This window comes from Cylas formicarius, unplaced genomic scaffold (assembly GCF_029955315.1).
Source record: "Cylas formicarius isolate icCylForm1 unplaced genomic scaffold, icCylForm1.1 PGA_scaffold_6__28_contigs__length_40554024, whole genome shotgun sequence".
NCBI lineage: Eukaryota > Metazoa > Arthropoda > Insecta > Coleoptera > Brentidae > Cylas > Cylas formicarius.
In genome coordinates, this window is record NW_026844347.1 from 29,246,322 (window position 1) to 29,271,894 (window position 25,573).

Consider the following 25,573-nt stretch of genomic DNA (forward strand, 5'->3'; position numbering starts at 1 on the left):
TATTAGTGTGTGTTGGTTTTCTATAGACAGTGTGTTCCAAGTGTCCATCTTCGGTCCTTGTGATGTGCACATCTAAAAAGGGCAGACTGTTATCCTCTTCAAGTTCTATTGTAAATTGAATCCTTGGGTGAATGGAATTCAGATGATCTAGGAATTTCAAAAGCTCCTCCTTGCCAAAAGGCCATACAACAAATACGTCATCAACGTATCTTATCCATAGTTTTGGCTTCAGATTTGCCTTCTCTATTGCTTTCTTTTCGAAGTAAATCATGAAGAGGTTGGCAATCACAGGTGAGAGAGATGATCCCATTGCTGCTCCATCTATTTGTCTGTAAATTTTCCCGTTGTGCATAAAGTAAGCGTTTTTCAGGCAATGTCTTGACAGATCCACTATGTATGGCGGAAGATCTTCGTTTTCTTCTATAAGCAAGAGTGCCTCTTCTACTGGAATACTCGGGTAGAGGGATTTGACATCGAAACTTGCCATAATTAGATCATCTGAATTCCATTCACCCAAGGATTCAATTTACAATAGAACTTGAAGAGGATAACAGTCTGCCCTTTTTAGATGTGCACATCACAAGGACCGAAGATGGACACTTGGAACACACTGTCTATAGAAAACCAACACACACTAATAGATATATATATATATATATATATATATATATATATATATATATATATATATATATATATATATATATATATATATATATATATATATATATATATATATATATATATATATTATTTAATTAATTTATTTTTTATGAGTAAGCTATGAATATTTCTCTACGTAAATTACAAAATTTATGTAAAAAAGTTATTTTCCTGTCAAAATAAACTTGTCTGTGTCCACATTTAAATAAGCATTTATAAGCAATTTTTTATAATTTTCATATTTTGTGTTAATGTGAGCCATACCAGAAGGAAGAGGAGGTAAGTAAGCAGTAAATCCGAAATATTTAGGGAAATGGACACATTTTTTTCTATGACGTATTGATAAAGGAAAATAAAATTAAACATATATGCTTCGTATCTGAAACACTCCCATATGTTACATATTTTTAAAAAGCTCATAACCTGCCTATTAAAATTATTAAAATACATACAGGGTGCTACATTAAAAAAACACAAGTTTGGTTTGTATATCCAAATTTGTGAGGGTCACGAAAACCGCAACACTCTAGCTTCTAGCTTCTAGGCTTTTAATGAGACAACGTTTTTTGCCTAAATATGTAAGTATCGTCCGCCACAAGTAAGAGCTAACTTAGCATTAATCAGATTCAAATTTCTCATGTCATAAAACCCCCAAAAAAGTAAAAATAAAACTCTGACGCCCCGTATCTCGAAGACGAAGCATTTTAGAACAGACGTTTATAGTCGCTTTTCACCGTAAAAATACTTAACATAAGTAATAGTAAAATAAGTAAGGACCAGTTCTGGCGTACCCGCCAAAAAATCGGAAATTCGAACGGGAAAATTGAATGCGATTGTTTTACTATTTCGGTTCACGTTAAGACAAGACACAGATGATCAGCGACGAGATGCGTTCTCGATTCCCCCAACCAAGTCGGCGGCGACCATTAACAGAGCCTTCTCCAAAAGCAAATACAAATAATACACCGTTGTGTCCCACCTTTCAACAGCCCATGAACAGGCAGTCGAGTTCTCATTGCGCGCGGCAGCTTTACAATCGTTGCACTAGAAATTTGTCGTTCCCGTGTCCGCGGATTCGTGGTATAACAGGTGTTGGACAAAACGGTTCGATTTTCCGCTTAATTTTCGAGACAAACCGCGCGGATCTAACGTCCAATGATGACGGAAACTGTGGTTAACGTGCAAGAAGCACCCAATAACAACGCGGCTCCGAATAAACCCCAAGCGAACGACCAGCCCTTATCTTGGATTAAAATTAATTTGGATTACTTTAAGACCACGCCAGGATTGTTAAAACTTGCGGAATTGGTAAGATGCTAAACAGAAACGATTTTTAAACAATAAAAAAACCCGTCGACCTTAATTTTAGTTTGCGTCGGAGCAACCCGCGTCTCTGTTTAAATATTTAAAACGTTCGTTTTATGGGACGCTAAATATTTATTTCTCCAAAAATACATTCGACGATCGTTGTACCGGGGATAATGGATAATCTTCGTTAGATTTTGCATTACTCGAGGATTGTTGTGTGCTTTTCAATTATCGCGAGCAGCTTCGAATAACAAAACCGCGCATAAAGGTGTTTCGAAAAAACGGATATGCAAAAATCAAATTTTAATAGCCTTTTGTCCCTTGTATTTTTTTTCATAAAGTTTACCGTTTTCAATTAAAAAAAAAAATTGATCAAAAGTTCAAAGTCTCTTTAATTTAATTGAAAATGCATTTTTATAATACCTACATAAAAATTTAACGTTCTCTATCCCTCTTAAGTAGAGTTAACCTTCGAATTAACAGAACCCACTTCATCTTAACTGTTGTAAACCGCAAACACTGGAAAACGTTTTTCTGTATAAATAACTACATCCTTTAAGTTATATTAAACCTTGGTTAACCGAATATTTTGTTACCTGCAGCGGTTTTTGAAACGCCGCCAAAATATTTCGAAGCGTTTATTACGAGAGGGTGTAAAATTTTAGCGCCAGTGACACTGGAGGAACAAATGGGAAACTTCTTTCCGAATTAATCTACGAAAATCGTAGGCAAAAAATATTGGTACAGGTATCGAGATTATTTTTTTTGCCTAAAAGCTTTAATATTTTGGGCGCCCTCTACCGGCGACATACAAAAAAAAGGCAGTCATGTTATTTTTTCTCATCAAAAACACCAACTTTAACATTATTTAACATTATGTTTTTTAATATGAGTTTTTGGTTTATTTTGATTAGTTTTTATTTTCGATTTTTTGTTTTAATGTTAATTTTTAGATATTTTTTTTGGTTAGTTTTTTATTTTTAATTAAACTTTTGTATTATACTGACCAGAAACCTTTTTAAAATAAACTGGAGTTTCAGATAGTTTCAAGTTTGTCTAAGATTTAAAAACCCACTCTAAAAAGGTTTCCCTTTAGCAAATTAACGAAAACGCAACTCTAAACATCTTGTTCATAAAAAATTGCTCGTAGTTTTTAAATGCGACGACCGAAATTTATAGTAACTTTCTTTTCGTGACTGAAGAGCAACACGTAAGCGACACCATTTTCCTTGGAACACACACAGACACACACCTTAGAAAATATTATGTTTCATCGAGTCGCTTGTAAGCAACGGGTGCGGAAAAGTTTTTAACTATTCGTTCGACAGCCATTATTATCTAATAAGTTATTAGTCGAGATTCCAAACGCTGGTTCTCTTGTACACGCTTAAATTTGTTAGGCACGCCCTTGCTAGTAACGTGGGTGTCGGTTTCATTATACCGGGTGCGCAGAAAAATGCGATGGCAAAATTTTGGAAAATCAAAATAATTGTGTTGCGTGTTGCCGGACTTATTGTGAAGACATAATTCATATGATAGAGTGTATTTCCAAACCATCTTTCGTGTTATAACGAAAAAATGGAGCAATATACAACGCTAGCAATTACACCTCCAGACAGACATTTGAAACCAATGAATTCTGGTTCCTTTTCAATTTAATTCAATGCAACTCTTGAAAAATTACATTCTTGTATGTGACCACTGATTTCAGCTACAAGATATGATATTATCTGTTTCATACTAATACTTAACGTAAATGAGGCAGTTTTACCATCAGTTAAATATCCGTTCTAAAATGTCGAAATTGATTATTCTAGAACTTTTTATGGCTATTCTGACAATGCAGAAGTGTTTCAAAGTGAAGCCTATTTATTTCTGATTAACGTTTTATTATATTGTTTTATGTGGTGGTACGTTTCGTATGCACAAAAAAATATCTCGCTATATTTGGGTCTGCTTGAACCAGCAGATAACGATATTGACAAATAAATGCCATAAATACTTGCTCGTTGAACTGAGGTCACTTCGCGTATCGGTAAGTGCGTTATAATATAACCAGTCCATTTCGTTTGACATTTCTTAATTTGTGAAATAGATACACTGGTACCTCGTTAAATGTTAGACCACGAGTGCAACTCAGATATGTAATGAGAATATTTTGTTATGTGACCTTCAAACGTAAAGCAATTATTGTTTATTTATCGACGGAACGACAAAAACAATGCAACTGAATTATGCTTTTTGCAAAGTACACGACCATTTTAAGCAAAATGGTCAAACGATTTGTCGCTTATTTACTACGTATCTCTAAAGGTATAAGGATAACCAATTTATTAACAGTTCATACAAAATAAGAAAAATAAATGCTAGATTTTTCTTACAAACCTACGCAAATCTGTTGATTGGATGGAACATATTTTTTCTTTTTCTATGCTACTATTTAAAATATATACTTGGTTGCAATTTATGGTAACAATTACGCACTGATATAATTTATTTAACCTAGAAGTAGTTAATTTTTCATTAGGTTTAAATTTCTTCAACTTTAAACTTTTCTTAGTTAGATAATAGACTTATTGTTTGTAAAGTTGTGTCGCATGATATTTACTGTAACTTGACACCTGAATAGTTCCGTTATTAAAGCTTTTATATCGCCTTTTGCTTCTGTTGCACCCTCAGTAAATACACGTAGCTGATCGAACCCAACTTTTGCAAAAGCATCGTATTATCCAACGGAATAAAAAATTTTATTATTTCACTGCACACGAATCGCGGAAAGCTCGAAAAAAAAAACAAAATACTAGCGAATCCGTTTAACGGTGATCGGTCAATAAAATGAAAACATCTGTGTTGCGGAATTTGCTTTTTCAAACTTAACAAACAATCTATACAATTTTATTAAAATGGGAAGGTATAAGTTAAATTTTTCTCGGTATTATAACTTCTGATGGCCAAAACTTGAGATTCAGATTAGAATAGGTTATTTCGAAACAACTGTCCTTCATTAAGAAAATTTGTGAACAAAATCGGGTACACATTTTATAAAATAATAAAAATTATTAGGAATATATAGGGTGATTCAGATCGAGTGTCCTATAAGTACTTCTAGCGATCTGCGAAATGTCTATGCAGAAAAAAAAAGTAAAATTTTTGCTGATACTTGCTGATTTTGATTTATTTACCTGCCGTAATTCGATAAAAATAAAATCAGAAATAACTAGAACAAAAAAAAATAATTCTTGACTCAAACCTGCCTGAATCAGAAGTGTGTTCCAAAGAAATTCGGCTAGGAAACAAAATGTGAAGAAATGGCCAAAAACAATTGGCAAGTATTCTAAGGGTAGCCCAAGAAATGGCCGAAACATCGCCAGAGAAGCCGAAATATTTTGTTTCATCGATCCACAAAAAAAAATCATTTTAATGTGGCAAATTTTGATGTTCCAATAAGTTTCAAAATCTTCCAACGCGTTAAATAAAAAAAATGTGTAAAATTCTCGCGGTAACGCAGAAATGTGACCGCAGCGCCCAACAGTTTCGGTTTCTCTCCTGCAGAATAAACAGAATTTGATACACCGCTAACTGATTTAATTAGGTGTGTAAAGTGCCTCTCTTTTTTCCTACTTCATCTAGGTAAAACATGGCGATTATCGTAACTGTCGCGCGCAATTAAAACTGTAAAATTTATTGATGTTGCTTCGGCCGTAACGGCGAAGATACGCACCAAGTAGTGCTCGTCTTTGGATTACCCTGCTGCCCATACCTGCTGCTAAATTTAGAACTGAAGTTGGTATACTCTGGGCAAGTAGGTTATGGTAATTGGCTCATATTCAAATATTGTTTATTATGACAAAATAAATATTTTCAATGGTGTAGAGGATTTTGCTTGAGAGATCTACTCACATAAATTGGCTTCAAATTTGAATAATGCAAACAATTATGAAAAGTGAAATAATTCCGCGAACTTTTTGGTAAACCCTCCTTGGGATATGAACGTTGAGCACTAATTTTACTTTCTGTCCTAACTACGAATAATAAATGATTTTTTATTTTTTGTTTCCAGAAAAATATACATTTTTCCATTTTATGGGCATATATACTTTAATATTTTTATACAAATTTAAATTAACCAAAGGCACTAGTAATTAAGTGAGCTTTTACTACAAACAAAACAAAAAAATAAAAATAAAGATTGAAATTAAAAGCTCTACCAAACCAACCAAAACAAAGTTCATTTCGCAAAAAAGCTGAACGATGTTGCCAACAGTCCAATTTCCTTCGCTGTTTTGGATTTAAGTCTGAAAAATCATTGGTTACGACACAAACATATAGACAAATGTCTATTAAGAACAGTTGTTGATGGAAGACAAAAAACATTGGCATGGGTATATTTTTGAATTTATGTTTAAAAACCGAATATGACGCATCCACCTTTTTACTTCCAGAGCTGTACCATAATAAGGTGGAACATGTTTTTTAAAACATCTTTAATATAAAAAGGTATTCTTTATTGCTTCACCAGCCGTGACACAAAAAGGTTTGTTTTTTCTCGGTTGGGTTCTTAACTTATTTCAATTTTAAAAATCAAGCAACTTAGAAGTAAATTATTTATTCTCTATAGCAACCAGGTTATAATATTGGCAACTGACAGGTCTTTGTATCATTTTATTAGTTCCTTGAGAACGATAACCTAAAAGTTTTCGTTTAAATTTTAATCGGAAATAAGACATCCAAAACGATTTAATTTATTATTCACCTCAGTATACTCGATGCGAGACTCAATGCAACTTTAATGCCCCATTTTATCGACTATTAGTTTTGCTTTTGCGGGTCGAATATGGATCATTTGAATTTACGGGAAGCAATTCTCGCAGTTATAAGTGTAGTGAGAGAAAAATAGTTTTAGTGTTACATAAAACTGGAATCAACTTTCACCATGGTGCAGTTTCAATAGCTTGAATTATTGCCCTGACGCCCTCGCAATACGTAAAACAAAAATTGAAATATTTGTTTAAATTGTTCTAAGGACCAAAAGACGAGAATTGAAAAATAACCGAAATTTTATTTCTGTTGTTTATCACTAAATTCTGGTAAAAACTTGAAATCTAAAAATTTCACTTTAATATTATAGCAGCACACTACATGGATTATTATTAGCAATTCAAATAGATAAATTAATCTTTTCAGTAAAGAGATTCGGTGTCGTGTTGTCAAATTGGGAAGCTATCCAAAATTTTATAAAAATAGTTAAATTAGTACTAGTCCTAGCGTGCTTTATTTTTAGAAGTTTAATGATTGGACAATGTAAAAGCCGACAGTTTTGGACACGAGTTTGAAGGGATTGAATTCTAATTAAAATATAGATTGTCTTTCAAATATTTTCTTTTATTGTAATTTTAGCTTTCGTTATTTTGTTTTTAGAAAATAACTGTTGCATTTTTGAGAATTTAAAAATAAATATTTAAAGTTTACAAGAAATTGATGCGAACCGTTTAAAATCCATTGGTTATTTCCATTTAATTTCCTTTGCTTTGTTAGCACTTACCTGCTGCATGTATTCAGAAATTGCAAGGACATGACGACTTTGGCTATTTATAGATTTATTATTTTACCTTCTACATTCGTATTTTTAAATAATCTTTTTATGAATTAAATGCTCCCTGGCGTTTAATCCCGTATTTTCTACAACTTACTACTTGGCGCAATAAATTTAAACTCCAGCCAAAACTAATTTATCAAAATAACTCGTAATTTCTAAACTTCGGATTTTCCCATTAAATTGAATCGAATAGGTATTTGCGAATAAACAGAACGGGTAACTGCAAAAGATATTTTCCCGAGTAATGTGTTTCGACACAAAATGATATCCAACAACCTTGGGTGTCGTTCATTTTTGCATGGTTAATGACAATGCCTTTTACTAAGAAATATGCTAGTAATTCACAGAACAATTTGTTCGCGAACCATTTTTATCTCAGAAAAATTTTACATTTTATATTAGTAAAACAACGAATGCAAATTAAATTTGGTGGAATAAAATCTTGATATATATTCGGATCATGCAGTTAATTATTCGCTTGCATGTTTTTCTTCACTTGTGAAAGAATGATTTACTTACTTATCTCACTTGTGTGTATCATCATAATAACACATAAACATGTGTCTTTACCTAGGAAGTGCCCAAAGAACTATAGACAAGAAAATACACTAAATTTGTTTATTAAATCCGAATAATTTCTTTTATAGGAGCCGCTGCTAGCGTAAAAAATAACTCACACCAAAATCTTGTCCACTGTAATATCGGAGATCTTCCTATAGTCTAGTTATTATGTTTTTACTCCAGGTCAAAACGGTTAACTCTAATGATGACTGCAGGCGTTGTGTTTCGTTATTAATTTAATTATCTTGCAGCCCATTAGGTCTTAAGTTTTAGTAAATGGGTAATCACCTGGTTAATTTATCTGGTCGTAAAATATGGTACAGGTTCAAGATAACGACGCCGTAATCAAATGTAATTTATTTTCCTCTATGCGTCTTTTTTTATGCAAGTTATACAGGATGTTAAACTGCCTGTCCTTGTTTACGTTTGTTGTAATTATAACGTTACAAGCGCATGATATTAAAGTTAAAATATATAACTGAAAAATTTTTTTTTGAAAGATGTTATGGATCCAGATCCAGAGGAGAACACTCAGTATATTCAAACAACTATACTTTTTAATTATCTCTCGAATGGTTTATGACTTCTTATAGCTAACTCTTCGCGTTTTCGCAGAATACGCGAAATCATGGGTTTTGATGTTACCTATTGCATTTAATTGCCTGTCCCGTTTTGCTGTAAAGTTTGTCGATTCGATGACCTACGACCTTAAATACTTTGTGACTGCACTGATCACTTTGTCTGATACTTTATCACGACTTATATTGTATTAATTTTTTAAAAAATTATGAGGGTAAGTTATTACCAGGTTGTAAAGAGAACTGAGTAAAAAAACGAAGAGAAACATTTTCGAAATTAATCAGACACTTACGACATTCGAGGGGTTACAGTGTTAAAATCGCCTCTAATACGCATTCTCGAATTATCAGCTATCGGGGGGTCATTTTGAAATGAATGTCGTCCAATCCACCAGTTTTCAAAATAGGCATTTATAGCGAAATGAGACAAAACCGAAATTCTTCTGACATTTTAAAATTCTATAAGCAACGAAATACGATAAAACGTTTATTTAAAAAACATCAAATGGCGCCAATGGCGAGTATTTTGCGTATTTTGCGAACACCAAAAGACCTATTTGGCATAAGGTGTTACATTCAATTTAGTCAAGTTGTAGTCACTTGAAATGCTTATTATTGTATAAGATGGAAAGTTTTTAATACGTAATTGGGCTAAAAAATATAGCCCATTGTTACACTCTACTGTAAATTTCGCTGACATAGCTAAAATACTTGCTAAGTATATAAAAAAATAAAATTAGGTTACATTTTGCCAAAACCCATTATTTAAAATACCTGGAGATTTAAATATCAAAACCCTTACTTTTAACTTTTTTATATATACTATATATATATATATATATATATATATATATATATATAATATATATATATATATATATATATGTATATATATATATATATATATATATATATATATATATATATATATATATATATATATATATATATATATATATATATATATATATATATATATATATATATATATATATATATATATATATAATATATATATATATATTAATATATATATATATATATATATATATATATATATGATATATATATATATATATATATATATATATATATATATATATATATATATATATATATATATATAATATATATATATATATATATATATATATATATATATATATATATATATATATATATATATATATATGTATATATATATATATATATGTTATATTATATATATATATATATATTATATATGTATATATATATATATATATATATATATATATATAGTATATATATATATATATATATATATATATATATATATATTATATATATATATATATAATATATATATATATATATATATATATATATATATATATATATATATATATATATATATATATATATATATATATAATATATATATATATATATTATATATATATATATATATATATATATATATATATATATATATATATATATATATATATATATATATATATATATATATATATATATATATATATAAATATATATATGATGACACTATATTCCGGGATATCATCCGTTCGCTCGTTGAACTCCGACTGGAATCCTGCATCCGACTGGAATCCTGCAAATCTTGCATCCGACTGGAATCCTGCAGACGTTTCGCCAAAATCTCACTTGGCATCTTCAATGCTCGCGCTCCGAAAACACTTCGAACACTCGGAGCGCGAGCATTGAAGATGCCAAGTGAGATTTTGGCGAAACGTCTGCAGGATTCCAGTCGGATGCAAGATTTGCAGGATTCCAGTCGGATGCAGGATTCCAGTCGGAGTTCAACGAGCGAACGGATGATATCCCGGAATATAGTGTCATCACATTTTTCCATCCGTGAATCAATACGTGAAAATATATATATATATATATATATATATATATATATATATATATATATATATATATATATATATATATATATATATATATATATATATATATATAACACTTTTCTGATAACCTGAATCAAAGTTGTAAGAAGTAACACTCTTTGAAAAACTTAGCGTGAATAAACCTGTAAACATGTAATTGTTTCTTCGATTTTTTTTTAGTGTTGCTTAGTTAAGATTGACGGAATGTATTGATCCGAGAACCTTTGAAGGAGTTGTCCATAACAGTTTCATATTGAAACACTTTAATACCTGAATGATAATGTCAAAGTGCATCTATCAAACGATTGTACGATAGTCAAGTCTAAAGTATCCATAAGGTATCCAGAAAAACAGTGTATTATTTTACTCCAATATATCTGTAGTGCATCTAACGGTAGTTTAAAAAACTCCATCACAACACACACGAATGGGTAGTCGTATAGGCACCACACATTGCCCCTAAACGATTTATTTTATTGTTGCATGACCGTAATACTAAAAAGTTCCATCTCAAACAGTGCTCCAAACATGACACTAATTTGAATATTCTCTGAATTCTACCACAACAAACTGCTGCCACACATGGGAGTATCGCCAAACCTAAAGCAAAATGACGTCAAACTGAAACCAAAAAATTTGTGACTACTTAATTGGTAATAATAAATCCCAAATAGTCGATGAACGTGCATAGGAAGCAGATAACGCCCAGACACACACAAACCGCGTATGTCGTCACCAGCTAACATTTCCATATAAGATTATGTCATAACAATCCTGCATGTTCAAGAAAATACGTGGGCTACTTTCACGCCCACTTCGCTGCGGTGGTATTTATATATTATTCAGTTTTAAATCTTTGGTGTCTGTAAAGCTTGTCGGCTGGACATATAAGGTTAATGTTCTGTTTAACTTGAGAGGCTATATAAATATACAGGAGGATAATGTTCTTGTGAATAAGACAGTCGGGATTAACTCGGCATATAACTAACAAAAGGTACCCATGACTTTGACTTTGACTGGGGCGACATTTAAAATAAGCGTAGCTATATGCAGCGACTTTGAACGAGATTTTAGATAGCTAGGATCGTTTGAAAGTTTAATTAAAATGACTCCTGACCTGATTCTGTTGTGAGCATTACACATGGTGGTTTAACCTCCGCTCGCTCCCGACAGAATCCCTTGTAATCGTCCCTAAAAAACTTGAAATCGGTTTCCACTGCGTGAATTCAGTGTTCTTAGTGTTTGGTGAATGTTTTAAAGTGTGTAATTGTTGGATGGGCCCGGATGGTCTGCGGGGGAGGCTGTTTTTTTTTGTTATTCAGTCAAAGTCCTTTTTGGCAACCTGAGAACAATTGTTGGTTATGGTTTCTTTTACGTGTGGATCTGTGACCAAAAGAAAAAAATCCATAGTAGCCTCGCCCAACTGTTTGTGAAAAGCAAGGAGAAAAAGAAGACTCCTGACCTATTAAATTAAAAATTAACGTTTTATTGGCGCATTTAGTATTTACAATATAGTTTAACCTAAGAAAAATAAGAAAAATAGTACCCACACATGTCAATCGAGTAATAATACTTAATCCAAACAACACTTACAATTGCTACCAAGTTTAGAAGGCGACCGGTTGATTAAAAACAGTCTTCTTTACTTTACAATTAAAACTTGTGAGAGGAAATAAATCAATACGCTCGTTATTTGAGAGTAAAATATTTGTCAGCTTGCACATTCGATTCATAGGCGAGTTAACGCCATAGTTGGTCCTATGAAAATCAATGTTAAAAAGAGCCTTATTTCCTGCATTAATAGGAGATCTTTAACTAGGTTCTGTCGATCCAGAGTTCAAATGATAGATGAAAGTTACTGGATTTTTGGATCTGCTAAAGCTTACAATTTTGCACTTGTTTGTATTAAGAGTTAAATTTTTCTGTCTGCACCACAAAGAAAACCTATCAAGATTCTCCTGTAATCGATGACAATCAAGAGGTAATGCTACAACCTTAAAGAGCTTTAAATCGTCCGCAAATGCAAGAAATTGGCAAAAGCGAAAAATATTTTTTAAGTCAATTATGGAAACATTGAAAAGGAATGTGGGAAGATGTCCCCGCTTGTGGGACACCAGACGTCACAACAGTCTCTAACGAAATGTGATTTTTAACTTTAACTGATTGCTTTCGATTTACTGATATTGATATTACTGCGAAACCAATTTAGAAGGTCTCCAAAGATTCCAATCCCTGAGAGCTTCCCTACCAGAATGTCGAAGGCCTTGGAGAAGTCAGTATATATAGCATCTACATGATACCCATTATCAAAGGCCCCCGTGCCTTGAATATATCCCCATGATTCTATTAAGATGTGAACGAAGACCAACAGAAATTTTATTTTGTTTGTGTCGAATTATATTGAACTAAAAATTTTAAAAAAGGAAAACTTACATCTTTATATCCCGAAATTCTACGGTAGTTTGACGAATCAAGCAAGCAAGTGATACTCTCGAAAATATTAATCTGTCGCAATTCGATTTACGGGCCCTTGCGAGATTATAGCATATAAGAAAAAAGTCAAATTAATATTATGGCAAATAGATTTCCTAATAGATACGAACCTAAGCGGCGTTTGTCTCGCAATTAATTCTTCATACTTACTCTTTGTATGCAAGAGTGTGTATATGATCCGCCATTAATGCTAATAGAACCCTACGTCCTATGCTAATACGAGATTCTAAATAATAAATAATAGTTAGCAACATTACTCCACGCATAACAGAATGGTGCAGGGCAAATTTTTTACTTTTTTACAATTTCTATGTTGCCGCTGCGGATATCATTTGTACCTACCATTTTATTCTGAAGTTCGCAATACCAGTCCTTCTAGAAGAGCGCCTCTACATCGATCCTGTAATTGGTTTAACATTTTGAGTGCTAATACCCATATTGATTTCCTGGTTTTTAGTCCAGACTATCAAATTTAATTTCTCTGTCGTAGAGTGCGATCAGGTTGGAAAGTAATGTATATTATTTTCTCTAATTAGTATTGTTGTGGTATTATTCTGGTATATTTTTATTAAAATAAATAAGAACTAAAAGTTCAGATTTTCACGAAATTATATATTTTGACATGACAATTGTTTCGACAAAATAGCTTTCAGAACTAACAACACAATAGGAAAATATTTAAAAAACAATAAATCGAAATGTCCAAAATCCCAAAAATCAGGAGTCTACAGGTTGAAATGTGGATCTTGTCCTAAAATTTATATTGGACAAGCAGGTAGATCCTTCAAGAAACGCATTAACGAACGTATAAGAGCGTTTAAAAACAATAGTCTAGATTCCAATTATGCTACACACTTAAACACAGAAAAACACATTTTTGACGACAATTTTGATATATTATATACAGCCACAAAAAGTAGAAAATTAAATTTATTGGAAGCCATGGAGATTAACAAAATGAGACATTCAAATGTATTGCTTAACGATCAATTAGATTTAAATACCTGTCCTTGATTCAACTTAAATTCTCGCTACAACATTAATTAAGGTTTTATGGTCATTTTTCGGTATATATAGTAGCGGGTAGTTTGTAAATATTACATTTGATAAAGACACGGTGTTGTCGAAACAATTGTCATGTCAAAATATATAATTTCGTGAAAATCTGAACTTTTAGTTCTTATTTATTTTGATAAATGCATTTTCATCAAGTAAAAGCCTGCTCAGTTCAATTATATTTTTATTTCTATAGTTGTTAATAATTTAACTTAAACTCTAGGTTTTAGCAATTTGTGTTGTTACTTCTATCACTTCCAAAAAAAAAAAGTCATAACGTGGTCAAACCGTAAATGGATTTAGCAGGTATACATTTTCCAAAAACAAATTTAGAAAAGAAGAAAACGATTCACTTACTTGAAAAATTAAATTGAAAAAACAGATTCAGCGTAATTTCACTTTAAATTTGTTGTATTATAAATTGAAAAGTGTTTCCCATGTAATTCCTAAACTACAGTGAAGATAAAAGTAAACAGTTTATGATAGTAAGAAAAGGTCAACACGAAGACCAAGTGCGGAGAATTAAATTCCAACTTTTTGGCTTATTTTTTTTGTGCACTGTTTTTAATGACCGGACATTTTGTCCCAACAACAAGTGGTAATTTATAGCCTCGAAGATATTTTCACTTTATTGCAACGAAAAATGGCACTGTGCCAAAAATTTGGCGTTGATATCCTACAGAGCTTCTAGGAACGTTTTGTTTTGAAATTTACGCGAAAAACTTAATGTGTTTTCCAAGTTTATTGTGCTACGTTTTCCATGTTCGTAATTTGATACAATAAATATTAATCTCTATTAACTTAATATCTAACTGCTTAAAAGCTCAAAACATATTTCGCAGGTAAGGGATATAACATCTGTTGGGTATTTTGTTTATTTATCTGTTCGAAACACTGTTCTGATCGAGGTTAGAAAAGAATTTTGTACAGTAAAAAGTTTACACACACGTTGTACCCGAATATGGGATTTTATTTCAATTTTGTTAGCAGAAAGGGCAGTCAATTGGGTAATTGAGATAAGATTAAGTTTAAGAAACGCCTTTAAACAGCTTCAATTGAGTTTTTGTGGATGGCATAAAAAGCATCACAGATAACAGAAAACTTGCGTTTAAAGCAAGATCGTATTCTTGCTGACTACGTTGCTTTTGTGAGAAAATTTGTTAATAACAAATATCTCGGGCGCACGTGTATCCTTGGCAGTTGGTTGGAAGAATGGGACCGACCGAATGATCCACATGGTTTCCAGATTTAAATCCATTAGACTTTTTTTTATGGGGATATTTATAAAGTAAAGTACTCCTAACTAGATTAATATCTCAACAAGAGCTGCGTGAAAGAATAGTAGGTGAATACACAAGCATAAGCCTTAGAAATGTTGGACAATGTCCGAAGAGCCTTTGAACTTGCTTACTACCGCATGGATAAAAATGGTAAATGATAAAAAATGATATAAATTGTTTTATATTTTTGTATAATAAATAATCATTTGTGCTACTTGCTACTTGCTTCATTTTGTAATATCTCAAAAATTAATCGACAAATTTTTAGCATTAATACCTAGTCGTAAACATATAACAAAAACGTTTAAAAAGAGGTGCCCCATAACCCGTCTTTCCTATCTAAATTGTAAGCAAAACTATGTCCCCCTGTAAACTAAATCGACGTGTTCCGGCATTTTTTATTTTATTTTATTATTATTATTTATTAATGCTTTTCGGGAAAAGTGAAAAGTGAATTACTTTATAATTTTTACCCTGCATAGGTGATTTTATTACAGCTTAATTAATTAGGTGCATGGTGGTTTAAGGTTGACAGAATTCCGCAATCATCCCGAGCATGTGCAGCTTTGCCTGCTTCACCTTTAATTATTTTCAGCCGTGCTTATTCGCTTATGTTATTATTTAATTATGCAATACAATGATGCGCTGTTACTTAAGATAAGCGCAACTCAATGCATGAAGCGACGACCTAGAAAAGCAAACGCCAACGGGGCTCAGCCTATTACGAAGAATTTCCGCTTAAAACGTCATTTCCGATGTGTGCCGTAAAATTGCTAAAATAGCGACGCGCTGCGCGATCGCGCGTACCGCCGCACCTTACCTGTTGCAACGAGGTCACCTGCGTTAGTGAAATTGGTGACATCTTTGACGTTTTATTCTATACGGGGTTTTCCGAAATTTAACGCGAATTCAACCCTACAATAGAAATGAAAGTTTAGGGTACGCAACATCTTCGTTTTTTAAATACAAGGCGTAAAAGAAAATTAAATATGATTCAGTATGGTAAATAAGATTTAGTTTGATTTTGTTTAAGTTGTGATCTCTATAATGCACAAGAATAAGATGTCCATTTTAAGGTACTTAAAATATTGTTGACATCAAATGGGACGTCCTATATATATTTTATTTAAGTCAACGCTCCCACATTTTTCGAAACTTTTTCATATTTTTCTTGGATTTTCCATTGGTGGTTGCTTTTATAACTTTCTCTTTTCAATGTATCTTACCCCATTTTTATTTATAAATATCTTTTGATTCTTACCCGTAACCATTCCAAGACTGTCCTAGAAATAATCCACCTTCCGTTCTTTGAGATTCCATTAGCATTGACATTGAAAATCCATTTTTTTGGCACAACTAATGTTTAAGTCTGTCGGTACTTTTTTATGCAGTCCTTCTAGCTTCTAACTTCGGAACTTTGCTCATGTCACTTGTTTTTGTTGGTGCTCTTACTTCCCCTTCTGAATCTATTATAAAATTTGTCATTAGGTTCGACTACCGTGCCCACTTGGTCTTTAAATTCTGCGTTGTTTTCCATGTCTTCTTCTAACATTCCACGGTTTCCATATTTTAATGTGTTAAAAAACAGGAACCGTCAAAAAATGTTTAATTGTACGATTCTAATAAATATTTATCTGTATTTTTATGACGTACTTTTATTTAGTGCGAATAATCTTAAAAGAGACTGTTGTTTACAAATCGAAGAACTATGTAGAATACGTACTTACTGGAGGGATCACAGTCAAATACCTCCGTAATTTACACGAACATATTGCAATTTAGATTGAACTCTTATGAACGATACATATCACCTGATGTTCAACTTTAAAACGGTTCATTTACGTTTAAAATAAAAAATTCAAGTTTCTACAGAATAAACATCTGCTGGAATGCGAAGGTCTGCGGTTAAGATACTGTGAAATACTTAAAACGTCAAAGCAATAAATGCACTATATTTTTGGTCATATTATAACTAAATATTAAGGGGAAGATAAAACCAACGGTAAATTTAACGTGACTCGCTGATTCGTCCCCAATACATTTTCTTATTCTCTATGTGTATTTAATATTTTTTACTTTATTGCTTATTCCCCTCAATTTATGGTCGTTCCTTTTCAAAGTATTCTGGTTGAGAAATCTTAGAATTGAATGGTGACTGGTGAATTTATTGAATTATTTTAATGGATGAAATAATTATAAAAGTGTAACTCGAATATTGCTGATTTTTTTATTCTTCGTAGCGCAAAAAAAAAATCATACTTTCTAAGATAACAGGGCAGATTTTCGAAAAAAAAGTGCAGCGATGTACTTAAAAAAATTGTTATTGCCAATTTATTTGGAATTCATTTTTGTTCTGGCGTTAAATAATTTCTCTTAAATTTTCTAAAATAATCAAAGAAAAGTTTTTGAGGTGACGAAAATCTAAATTTATCCATAAACGACTGTTAAACTGGTATAAATAACACCAACTCTGTAATAAAAAACATGTTTAGAGCGAAATTTTGTTTTATTCATTGTTGATTATACGAGTATTCGTAGAACTTTATTTACGGTTGCAGTAATCCGGTTCGGATATTCAAAAATTTAAATGAGCTGTGGACATTTTTAAGCTCAAAGCGGTAACCGGCTTTCGGAATAATTTTTGAGATTCGTGTTTGCTTTTCGTTTAACTTCTGAGAGAGAGAAAGTAAGTCTAATCGCCAAACCGAGGACAAACGCTTGGCCATTTTCCAATAAAACGAGCAATATATGCATTTTTACCAAAATTATTAGCACAAGATTTGTCAACCAGTTTACCAGTTTTAAATTAACGATTCAAAACAGGAAAGCTGGTACCAAGTTTTTTTTTTCGCTGTTGACGTTTCTCGTGCTAAATTTTACTAGATAGAAACACTTAATTTTACTTACTGCGTCTTAACGTATATTATATTTGCCTCTTTGTTTAACCTTCCGACACTTCTTTCTTTAAATAGGCAACAAAACAGATTCCTCCTATATCCGATTTTTTTTTGAGAAGCGACTACAGATTTAAGTTTTTAGATTTTGTTTTTTTAGAATTGTAGATTATATAAAATTTGATTAAATGGTGTACCTTAAGTTGCACTCAGGCACATTTTACACCAAAAAAAAGGGAATGGCCAATCTTATTCAATTAAATTGCTTAAATATATTAAATGTGGAAAAACATTTTTATTATCTTTCTTAATTTGAATGTATTACTCTAAATTTAGGTAAAGGCGAGTGCAGTTTCAATGACAGTTTTATTTTAACTTTTTGCGTCAGATTAGCTATAAAAGTTTATTTTATCCAGCCATATTCATGTCGATTATATTTAAAACTATGGCAGGGGTTGCTTTGTTTGTTCTAACGTATACATCCTGAAGTACAAATAAGACATTTTCAACGATACGTGACTCCATAACAAAATTTATTTATAAGTTATTGCGGACAAGGAATATATCCTTTATCATACCCCTAGTTTGTCAAATGTCTTAAGAAAAGTGCCCAAGTAACTGTTCCATACAGTAATTTTTCTAAAACCTTGACGAACATTTACTTCATTTTTCCTAATTTTTTAAATGTTATATTATATTATTGTTAAGGAGAAACTTGAATCTATAGGTATAGGGCCACCGTTTTTTCAACTCCATGCTTTAATATTCCCAATTATCAAGCGCGTGGAACTTGCAATAAAATCTGGTCAATCTCGTGTGGTTAATATCATACGCAACAGAAATCGGCAAGAAGTTTTCGGTATTTTGACCACGGGTTTAAGACGGATCGGATGATTTCTGTAAATTTTATCCATTGCACGTCATTGCTATTTTGAAAAAATAATAACCAATATATAACTAATGATAGGAAAAAGCATAATATGGAAGACGCTGATACATTTCCTTAGTCACTCAATTATTATTCTTTTCTCATTTCTTCTTCTTCTCATACTTAGGCATCTATCGTTCATAGTAACTTAAAGAAGACAGCGAACAATTAATTGCATATGTATATACGTTGTAATTAACAATGAAATGTATTTGCGAAAGTAATAGGCGTTGGAAAATTTTTCAATTGAATAACAATGGATAGAAAAAAAACGCAATAATTATTATCGTTATTCTTCGCGGACCGGTATAGTTCAAGTGTGCAGGAAATCGCGTTGTCGATCAGTAGGTTAACGGCGCAGCTCTAAATTAATACCGATGGAATGGGTTTATGATAAGAATTTGATTAAGCCCAGTTAACGGTATAAAAATAAACATGTTTGCTGAACAAACGGATCGGTCAGTATTTGTTTGGGTATGCGTCTGCGGAAGGCATAGGGGAATGCGGAAAGTAAAACACCGTTAACGCATATCTACGACGCCGTAGCTGGTTTTGTCGCTGATCGGATCGTTGCACAGTAGTTTCTGTTAAGTAAACGCGGCGTAATGTAAAATTCACAGAAGCGTGCAGTAGAAGAAGCTCGATTTATTTTAGGTGGAGAATTAGAAATTATATTTAACGCCTTGAACTTTTACAATTCCAGATTTCCATTGCCTAAAGTTACTCGTTAAAAATAATATAATGTTTCATACCATTTGTGATATTTACTGGAATCTAAATATAGTAACTCGTAGCAGAAATTATGTTTTGATACTATATCACACTTAAGTTAATTTATTGAAAAAATGTTTACTCTCTTAGTTGCTTTCAATAAATAGTAAGAAAAATTAAATTATTTTTTTTAAACCCCATATATTTTTTGATCTTCAATAAGTTCAAAAGTTACTGCACGAAAATAATTTTACAATTTTTTATTTAGTTGCTAGTTGCGAGATAAAATTATTATCTTCTATTTATATTTCTTAAATTTTATTTGATCGTGAGCAAACCGTCAGTTACTATGGGAAATATATCTTCTTTTGCGAATTAGTGGATCGTTTAATATCTTCTAGCTTCCACAAAAAAAGAGTATCCAGTTTTGTTTGACCATGACATATAAAAATTCATTTTTGTTGCATTTTGCTCATTGGAATATATATTTTAGGTTTTAGGAATATTCTGCATGGGACTGGGTTCTCCAGCATACTCCGGAGGTTCCCATTTCTTCTTGTTTGTCGTCACCGTCAGTTTCATCGGTACATTAATATGGGTGTTTGTCTACCTGCTAGGAATAAGAGAAGCTATTAGCTTTCCTATAGACTGGATTTTAACAGTAAGTAGAAAAAATCATAAACATTTCGCAAATATTTTTCTGCGGTTGGTCTTTTGATAATGTTATCAATGACATTTATGCAATTTTTAAGTGAAGTGTATAATATAATAGTTTTAATTAAATATATTTAATTATTTATTACATTAGTGATTTAATTATATAATTTATAGTAGTTTTTGCTTCAAAAAGTGCCTTCTCGTACAATTTTTTATAGTAAGTTTTTTTTTTTGTTAGTTTTCTTCCATAGTCCTGATCTTCAGAATCACACAACAACAAAATTAGGGACAAATTAAAACGAAACCAAATATACGAAGTATACCTACGTCAAAGCAGATGTATAGTACCTACTTATTATCGACTCGAGAGTTATGGCTTCGAAAAATATTGTTATATCTGTACCAAAATTCTCAATAATATATTTAAAAACCTCGCTACACCATGGAATATTAATTCTGTCCTATCCAAATGTTGTTGAAGTTATTTTCTTAATGAAATATCTTGGAGGAATAATCTATTTACTTCTTACATAGTAGTAGGAAATTTTCTTGTAACTGAAGTTAAAACCTAATTAATAAGGCGTTTGATATATTATTAATCATTACTATTGTAACTACTTCACATTATTTAATGATAATATATAACATTTATTTCAATTCTTTTCCTGAAAATACTTTAGTCATGTATAGAAGCATACCGTTTTTCACGAAAAGAACTATTTTTGGATAGTTTAAGAAATGGTGTTAGCTCCTTGTCAGACGAGTCGTCAAAAAATTAAAATTTTATGATAGCCATGCCTTAACGACCAGCTTCAACTAGTTTCGATGCGCATTACGTATAATAGTAATGTTTCCTGCTTAGGAATTGGTTAATACCGGCATCTGCACCGTTTGTTACTTCATCGCCTTCATTCTGCAACTGATAGCGTCCACGGGGCTTTATCCAGGTCATTTTAGAAGAGGGGCCCAAATAACCGCAGGAGTAAGTAATTACACTAGCATAGACGATAGGCTAAATCAACGATAAGTATATATACGCGATACGAGTGCCACAAGTTTGACCACTAAGTTTGCATAAAGGCGAAATTCTTTCTCAGTTACGCTTTTGTAGTATTTAATTGTCAATTATCCAAATTGCCTTGTATAATAATTAAAGTAACCTCTATCGCCTAGTCACTTAAGCTGCGTTAGATGAGTAATGGGCAAATGCAAAGAGTATTCGTTGTCCAGTGCAAGTCTAAGCAAGGAGTTGTACCTCATTCTTAATGCTTGTTATTTTTGTGTTCTTAAGCTATCTAGTTTTTCATAAGAAGACTCACTGAGAGAAGAGTTTTGCAACCATAGTCAAAAAAATATTATCAAAGTAAAAAACTCTATTTTCACCAACCAATGATTTTTCTGTCGTAGCAAAATTGGCTTGTCCAAGTTTTCTTTGCTTTTATAGCAAAGCGACATTTTATGAGAACGTAATATATCCTTAATTATTTTATAGAAAATAATTTTTTAACCAGACTATATTAAATATGAGTAAACCAAATTGTTGCTTTTTGTCACAGCCTCAAAACACCCTTTAGGAAAATTATCCAGTTTCTTACATATCGTTTCTTATAATCTTTTCGTGTTTCGGACCTTTTTTTTTTAATTAAAACGTACGGTACTTTCAGAGAACATAACTTAAGCTTTCGGTTAAAAATTATTGATTTTGGTACTAGCTACTATAATGATTCAAAGAAACTTCCGCACACTTCTGGGTTCCTCCTGCGCCGGTTTTGTTGAGTTTAAATTTCGCCAATCACCCTGTTGACTTCTTCAGAGCTTAACTGACACTGGCTCGCATTTTATTCTGTACCTGTTTATATATTGTTTGAGAGGGGCGGAGCTAAATGAGGGACATAAACACCGTCTCGGGTGATTGATTCCCATATTGGCGGTTAAGATTGTTAGGTTGCTTATAGATTTCTACAGATTCTCGGATTTTTCATTCGTAGAATGGATTACATAAAAGAATTTTAGTTTTGTGGAATACAATTTTATATCCGGGTGTGTTCGGCAACTGCTGATGAGTTTATTTGTCTTAGTCTTAAGGCCCAAAACTCGACTAAGCAAAAACCGACGCAGGAGGAATCTAGAAGTTTTGTAAAAAGCATTACAGTAGCCTGTGAAAGTTTCTTTGAAAAATTAGCCCTTTTATGTTCCTTGAGCCTAGTTGATATTTTTCGCTCGGTACTAGCTATAAGCTATATTGACAGAATGTTTGCCGATAACAATACTATCATTTGTTTTATTTTAATTGGCTATTAACTCCATAGAATTATTACTTTAATAGAGATATGGCCGTGGCAAAAGTTGTGTCATTCATACTTTGAGAATTGCGTGGGCTAGAGTTCGAGGTGTCTGCAATACATATTTACGGCTCAGAACTTTTTACTGGGAGGCAAAAGAATGACCACTGCAGCTGAGGATCACTTTACTATAGTTAGTTTTTTAAGAGATCTAATATCTAATTCATGTATAACATGGCCCAATAGGAAATTTTGTGCCAAAGTTAAAAGTATATATTTCAATCGTTCTATATCCACTGCTATACCTACTTGATACATTAAACTGTCTATAAGTGTTCATAATATATTTATTTATTTTATAAATGTTGCTGACAAACTGGATGCGAAAAATAAGATAAGTAATAAAATAAATATTTATTATTAAAATCATCAAGTACAAGATGTAACGTATAACCTCAAAGAGGAAGAAACGAATTTTCTAGAATGTATCGTAGATTCGCCACAAATTACGCACGTCAGATACTTTTGCTTAATTGTCCATTTTTATTGTTTACTTTTTTTGTCAAGACCGCCGGAAGGAACTATTCTTTTCAGTACGTGTAGCACAAGCCGTACTGACTGTTGTATTTTAAGAATATGGAAATTTTCTTTGATTAAATTCCTATATTAATTCATATTAGTGTGTTTTTTATAAAACTTCCTAAAGCAGTCCGTACTTGAGGCAGCTCGATTTCAACTTGAATTTGCCTATTAGATAGGCCGATCTCTTGTATTAAAAAGACATTAGAAAGCTTAAACTGATTTCCAATTTACGGGTTTGACATAATTACTCTTGTGTGCAGTGAAAAATCTTATGAAGATAATTTTAAAAGTTATTTATTTTGGATTTATAATGGATGTCTTCCCACTTTGCTATTGGTTGATTTGGGGGGGGGTTGGTGAAATAGTAGTTAGCTGTCAGTTTTATGAGTTATTCCTATTCCGTCTTGCGTTTGTCATTAGTAATTATCAACTTACTGTTATTTAATTGTTTTTCAAGACTGAGACATTTTTATTGAGGTACCATATACATTTTATTACAATTTATCGAATCCAGTTTATTAAAATCCGTCACAATTCTCCATTTGTATGCACGAAGTACCGAAGTGCGGTTCTGGAACGTCATTGTGAAGGTTACAAAGAGAAACCCCAGCAAGGTAGCCTGCGGTTAGACATTCATAAAAATTGACCAAAGTTAAATACGGGTATATCGTCGGGAGAACTCTACTAACACCGTATTTAAAATGATTTGTCACAGCACCCAATTAATTCCGTTCTCGACAATTCTGAAACTGAAACTTTTGTTTAAATTAGAAACGTCCAAGTTTCGCTTGCTTTTAAATTCAAGTGGTATTGTAGAAAAAAAGTCAGAGTCAGAGTCGGAATACTATTGACAGTATATTTAAAAATTTAAACATTTTTAATTCAGTGTCTATTCCGCCATTTTTTTAGCGTTTCCTTCAGGATTCGTGCTTTACATATACTTTACCAGCTTTTTTGTTTTCAGGTATTTGGCATTCTGAACGCCTTAGTTTATGCTTTTGCGACGTACCTCCTCCACGTCGAGTGGAAAGCATCCCGAACACGTAATTAATTATTGTTGTATTAACAGAACAAGTACTGGTAGTTCATAAGTGTTAAAGTACGATGTAAATGTATTTTTGTTACGCGATGTACAGGTGGTACTAAGTTTTTCTATGCTACATTTTTTTTATTTATTAATACAATATTATACTAGTGTTATCTTTCCACGTGGGTATGATAATATAACTTTGCCCGCTCAGGTTTGTCATTTTTGAGTCGTTATTTAAAGTTACAATAAGTGTTACGGGAAATCGTTATAATGTAAAAACCTAATTATGTTTTTATCATGATTAGACTGCAAACACAACCCGGTAAATCGTTATTAACTATAAAGAAAAACACTGCAGTTATTAGGATATAGAATTATGAGTAAGTTTGAATAAATATTTTGTTCGCATTAAATAGTACCTAAGTGGTATCGCCTTATATGCCTTTTAACACGATTTGTTTTTACGAAAATGGTATTTTCAATTAGTAACAATAGTAAAATTTGACTTACTTTGTATTTTACAAATTTTTAATGTGTCCAATAAAATGTTATATCAATTGTCTTTTATTCTCCCATGTTTGGTTACCGTACATATGACGTATATAGTGGTTTTAAACGCGGTATATTTATTTTACTTAGTACTCAAAAAACCTGTTTTATGTTATATAGGAATGATATTTCAGAATCTATGTGTTTTCTATACCAATGTGTGTCATTGATATAGATGCAGCATACCAGTTATGTTATTTATGAGAAAATTGTTTTTTAATTATTAAGAATAAAATTGAATCATTCTGCTATATTTTACCCTGTATGTCCATATAGATATATTTGTGGAGAAAAACTGTGTCTTTTCATTTTCATTAACTCCTTTTGTTTCGTGTGTTTTAAAAAAATACGATTTCGTTGAGATATTTCCACACATAATTAATTTAGAATTTTTCGTTCGTGTGTTTTTCGTAATTATTCAGTTACATATAGTAATTTTTTCTATACCGTCTCTACTAATTTGTCGTATTATACCCTCCAACAAGACTTAAA

The 25,573-nt window shown here is 31.8% G+C and overlaps 1 protein-coding gene across 1 annotated transcript; it reads left to right on the forward strand.

Moving 5' to 3' along the window:
* Positions 1–1,608: 1,608 nt before the first annotated feature.
* On the forward strand, positions 1,609–25,366 carry LOC132703323 (CKLF-like MARVEL transmembrane domain-containing protein 8). The gene is made up of 4 exons (XM_060672497.1): positions 1,609–1,971; positions 20,475–20,642; positions 21,501–21,620; positions 24,467–25,366. The coding sequence occupies exons 1-4, from the start codon at positions 1,819–1,821 to the stop codon at positions 24,551–24,553; spliced, it is 528 nt and encodes a 175-aa protein (XP_060528480.1). The 5' UTR covers positions 1,609–1,818; the 3' UTR covers positions 24,554–25,366.
* The last annotated feature ends 207 nt before the right edge of the window (positions 25,367–25,573 follow it).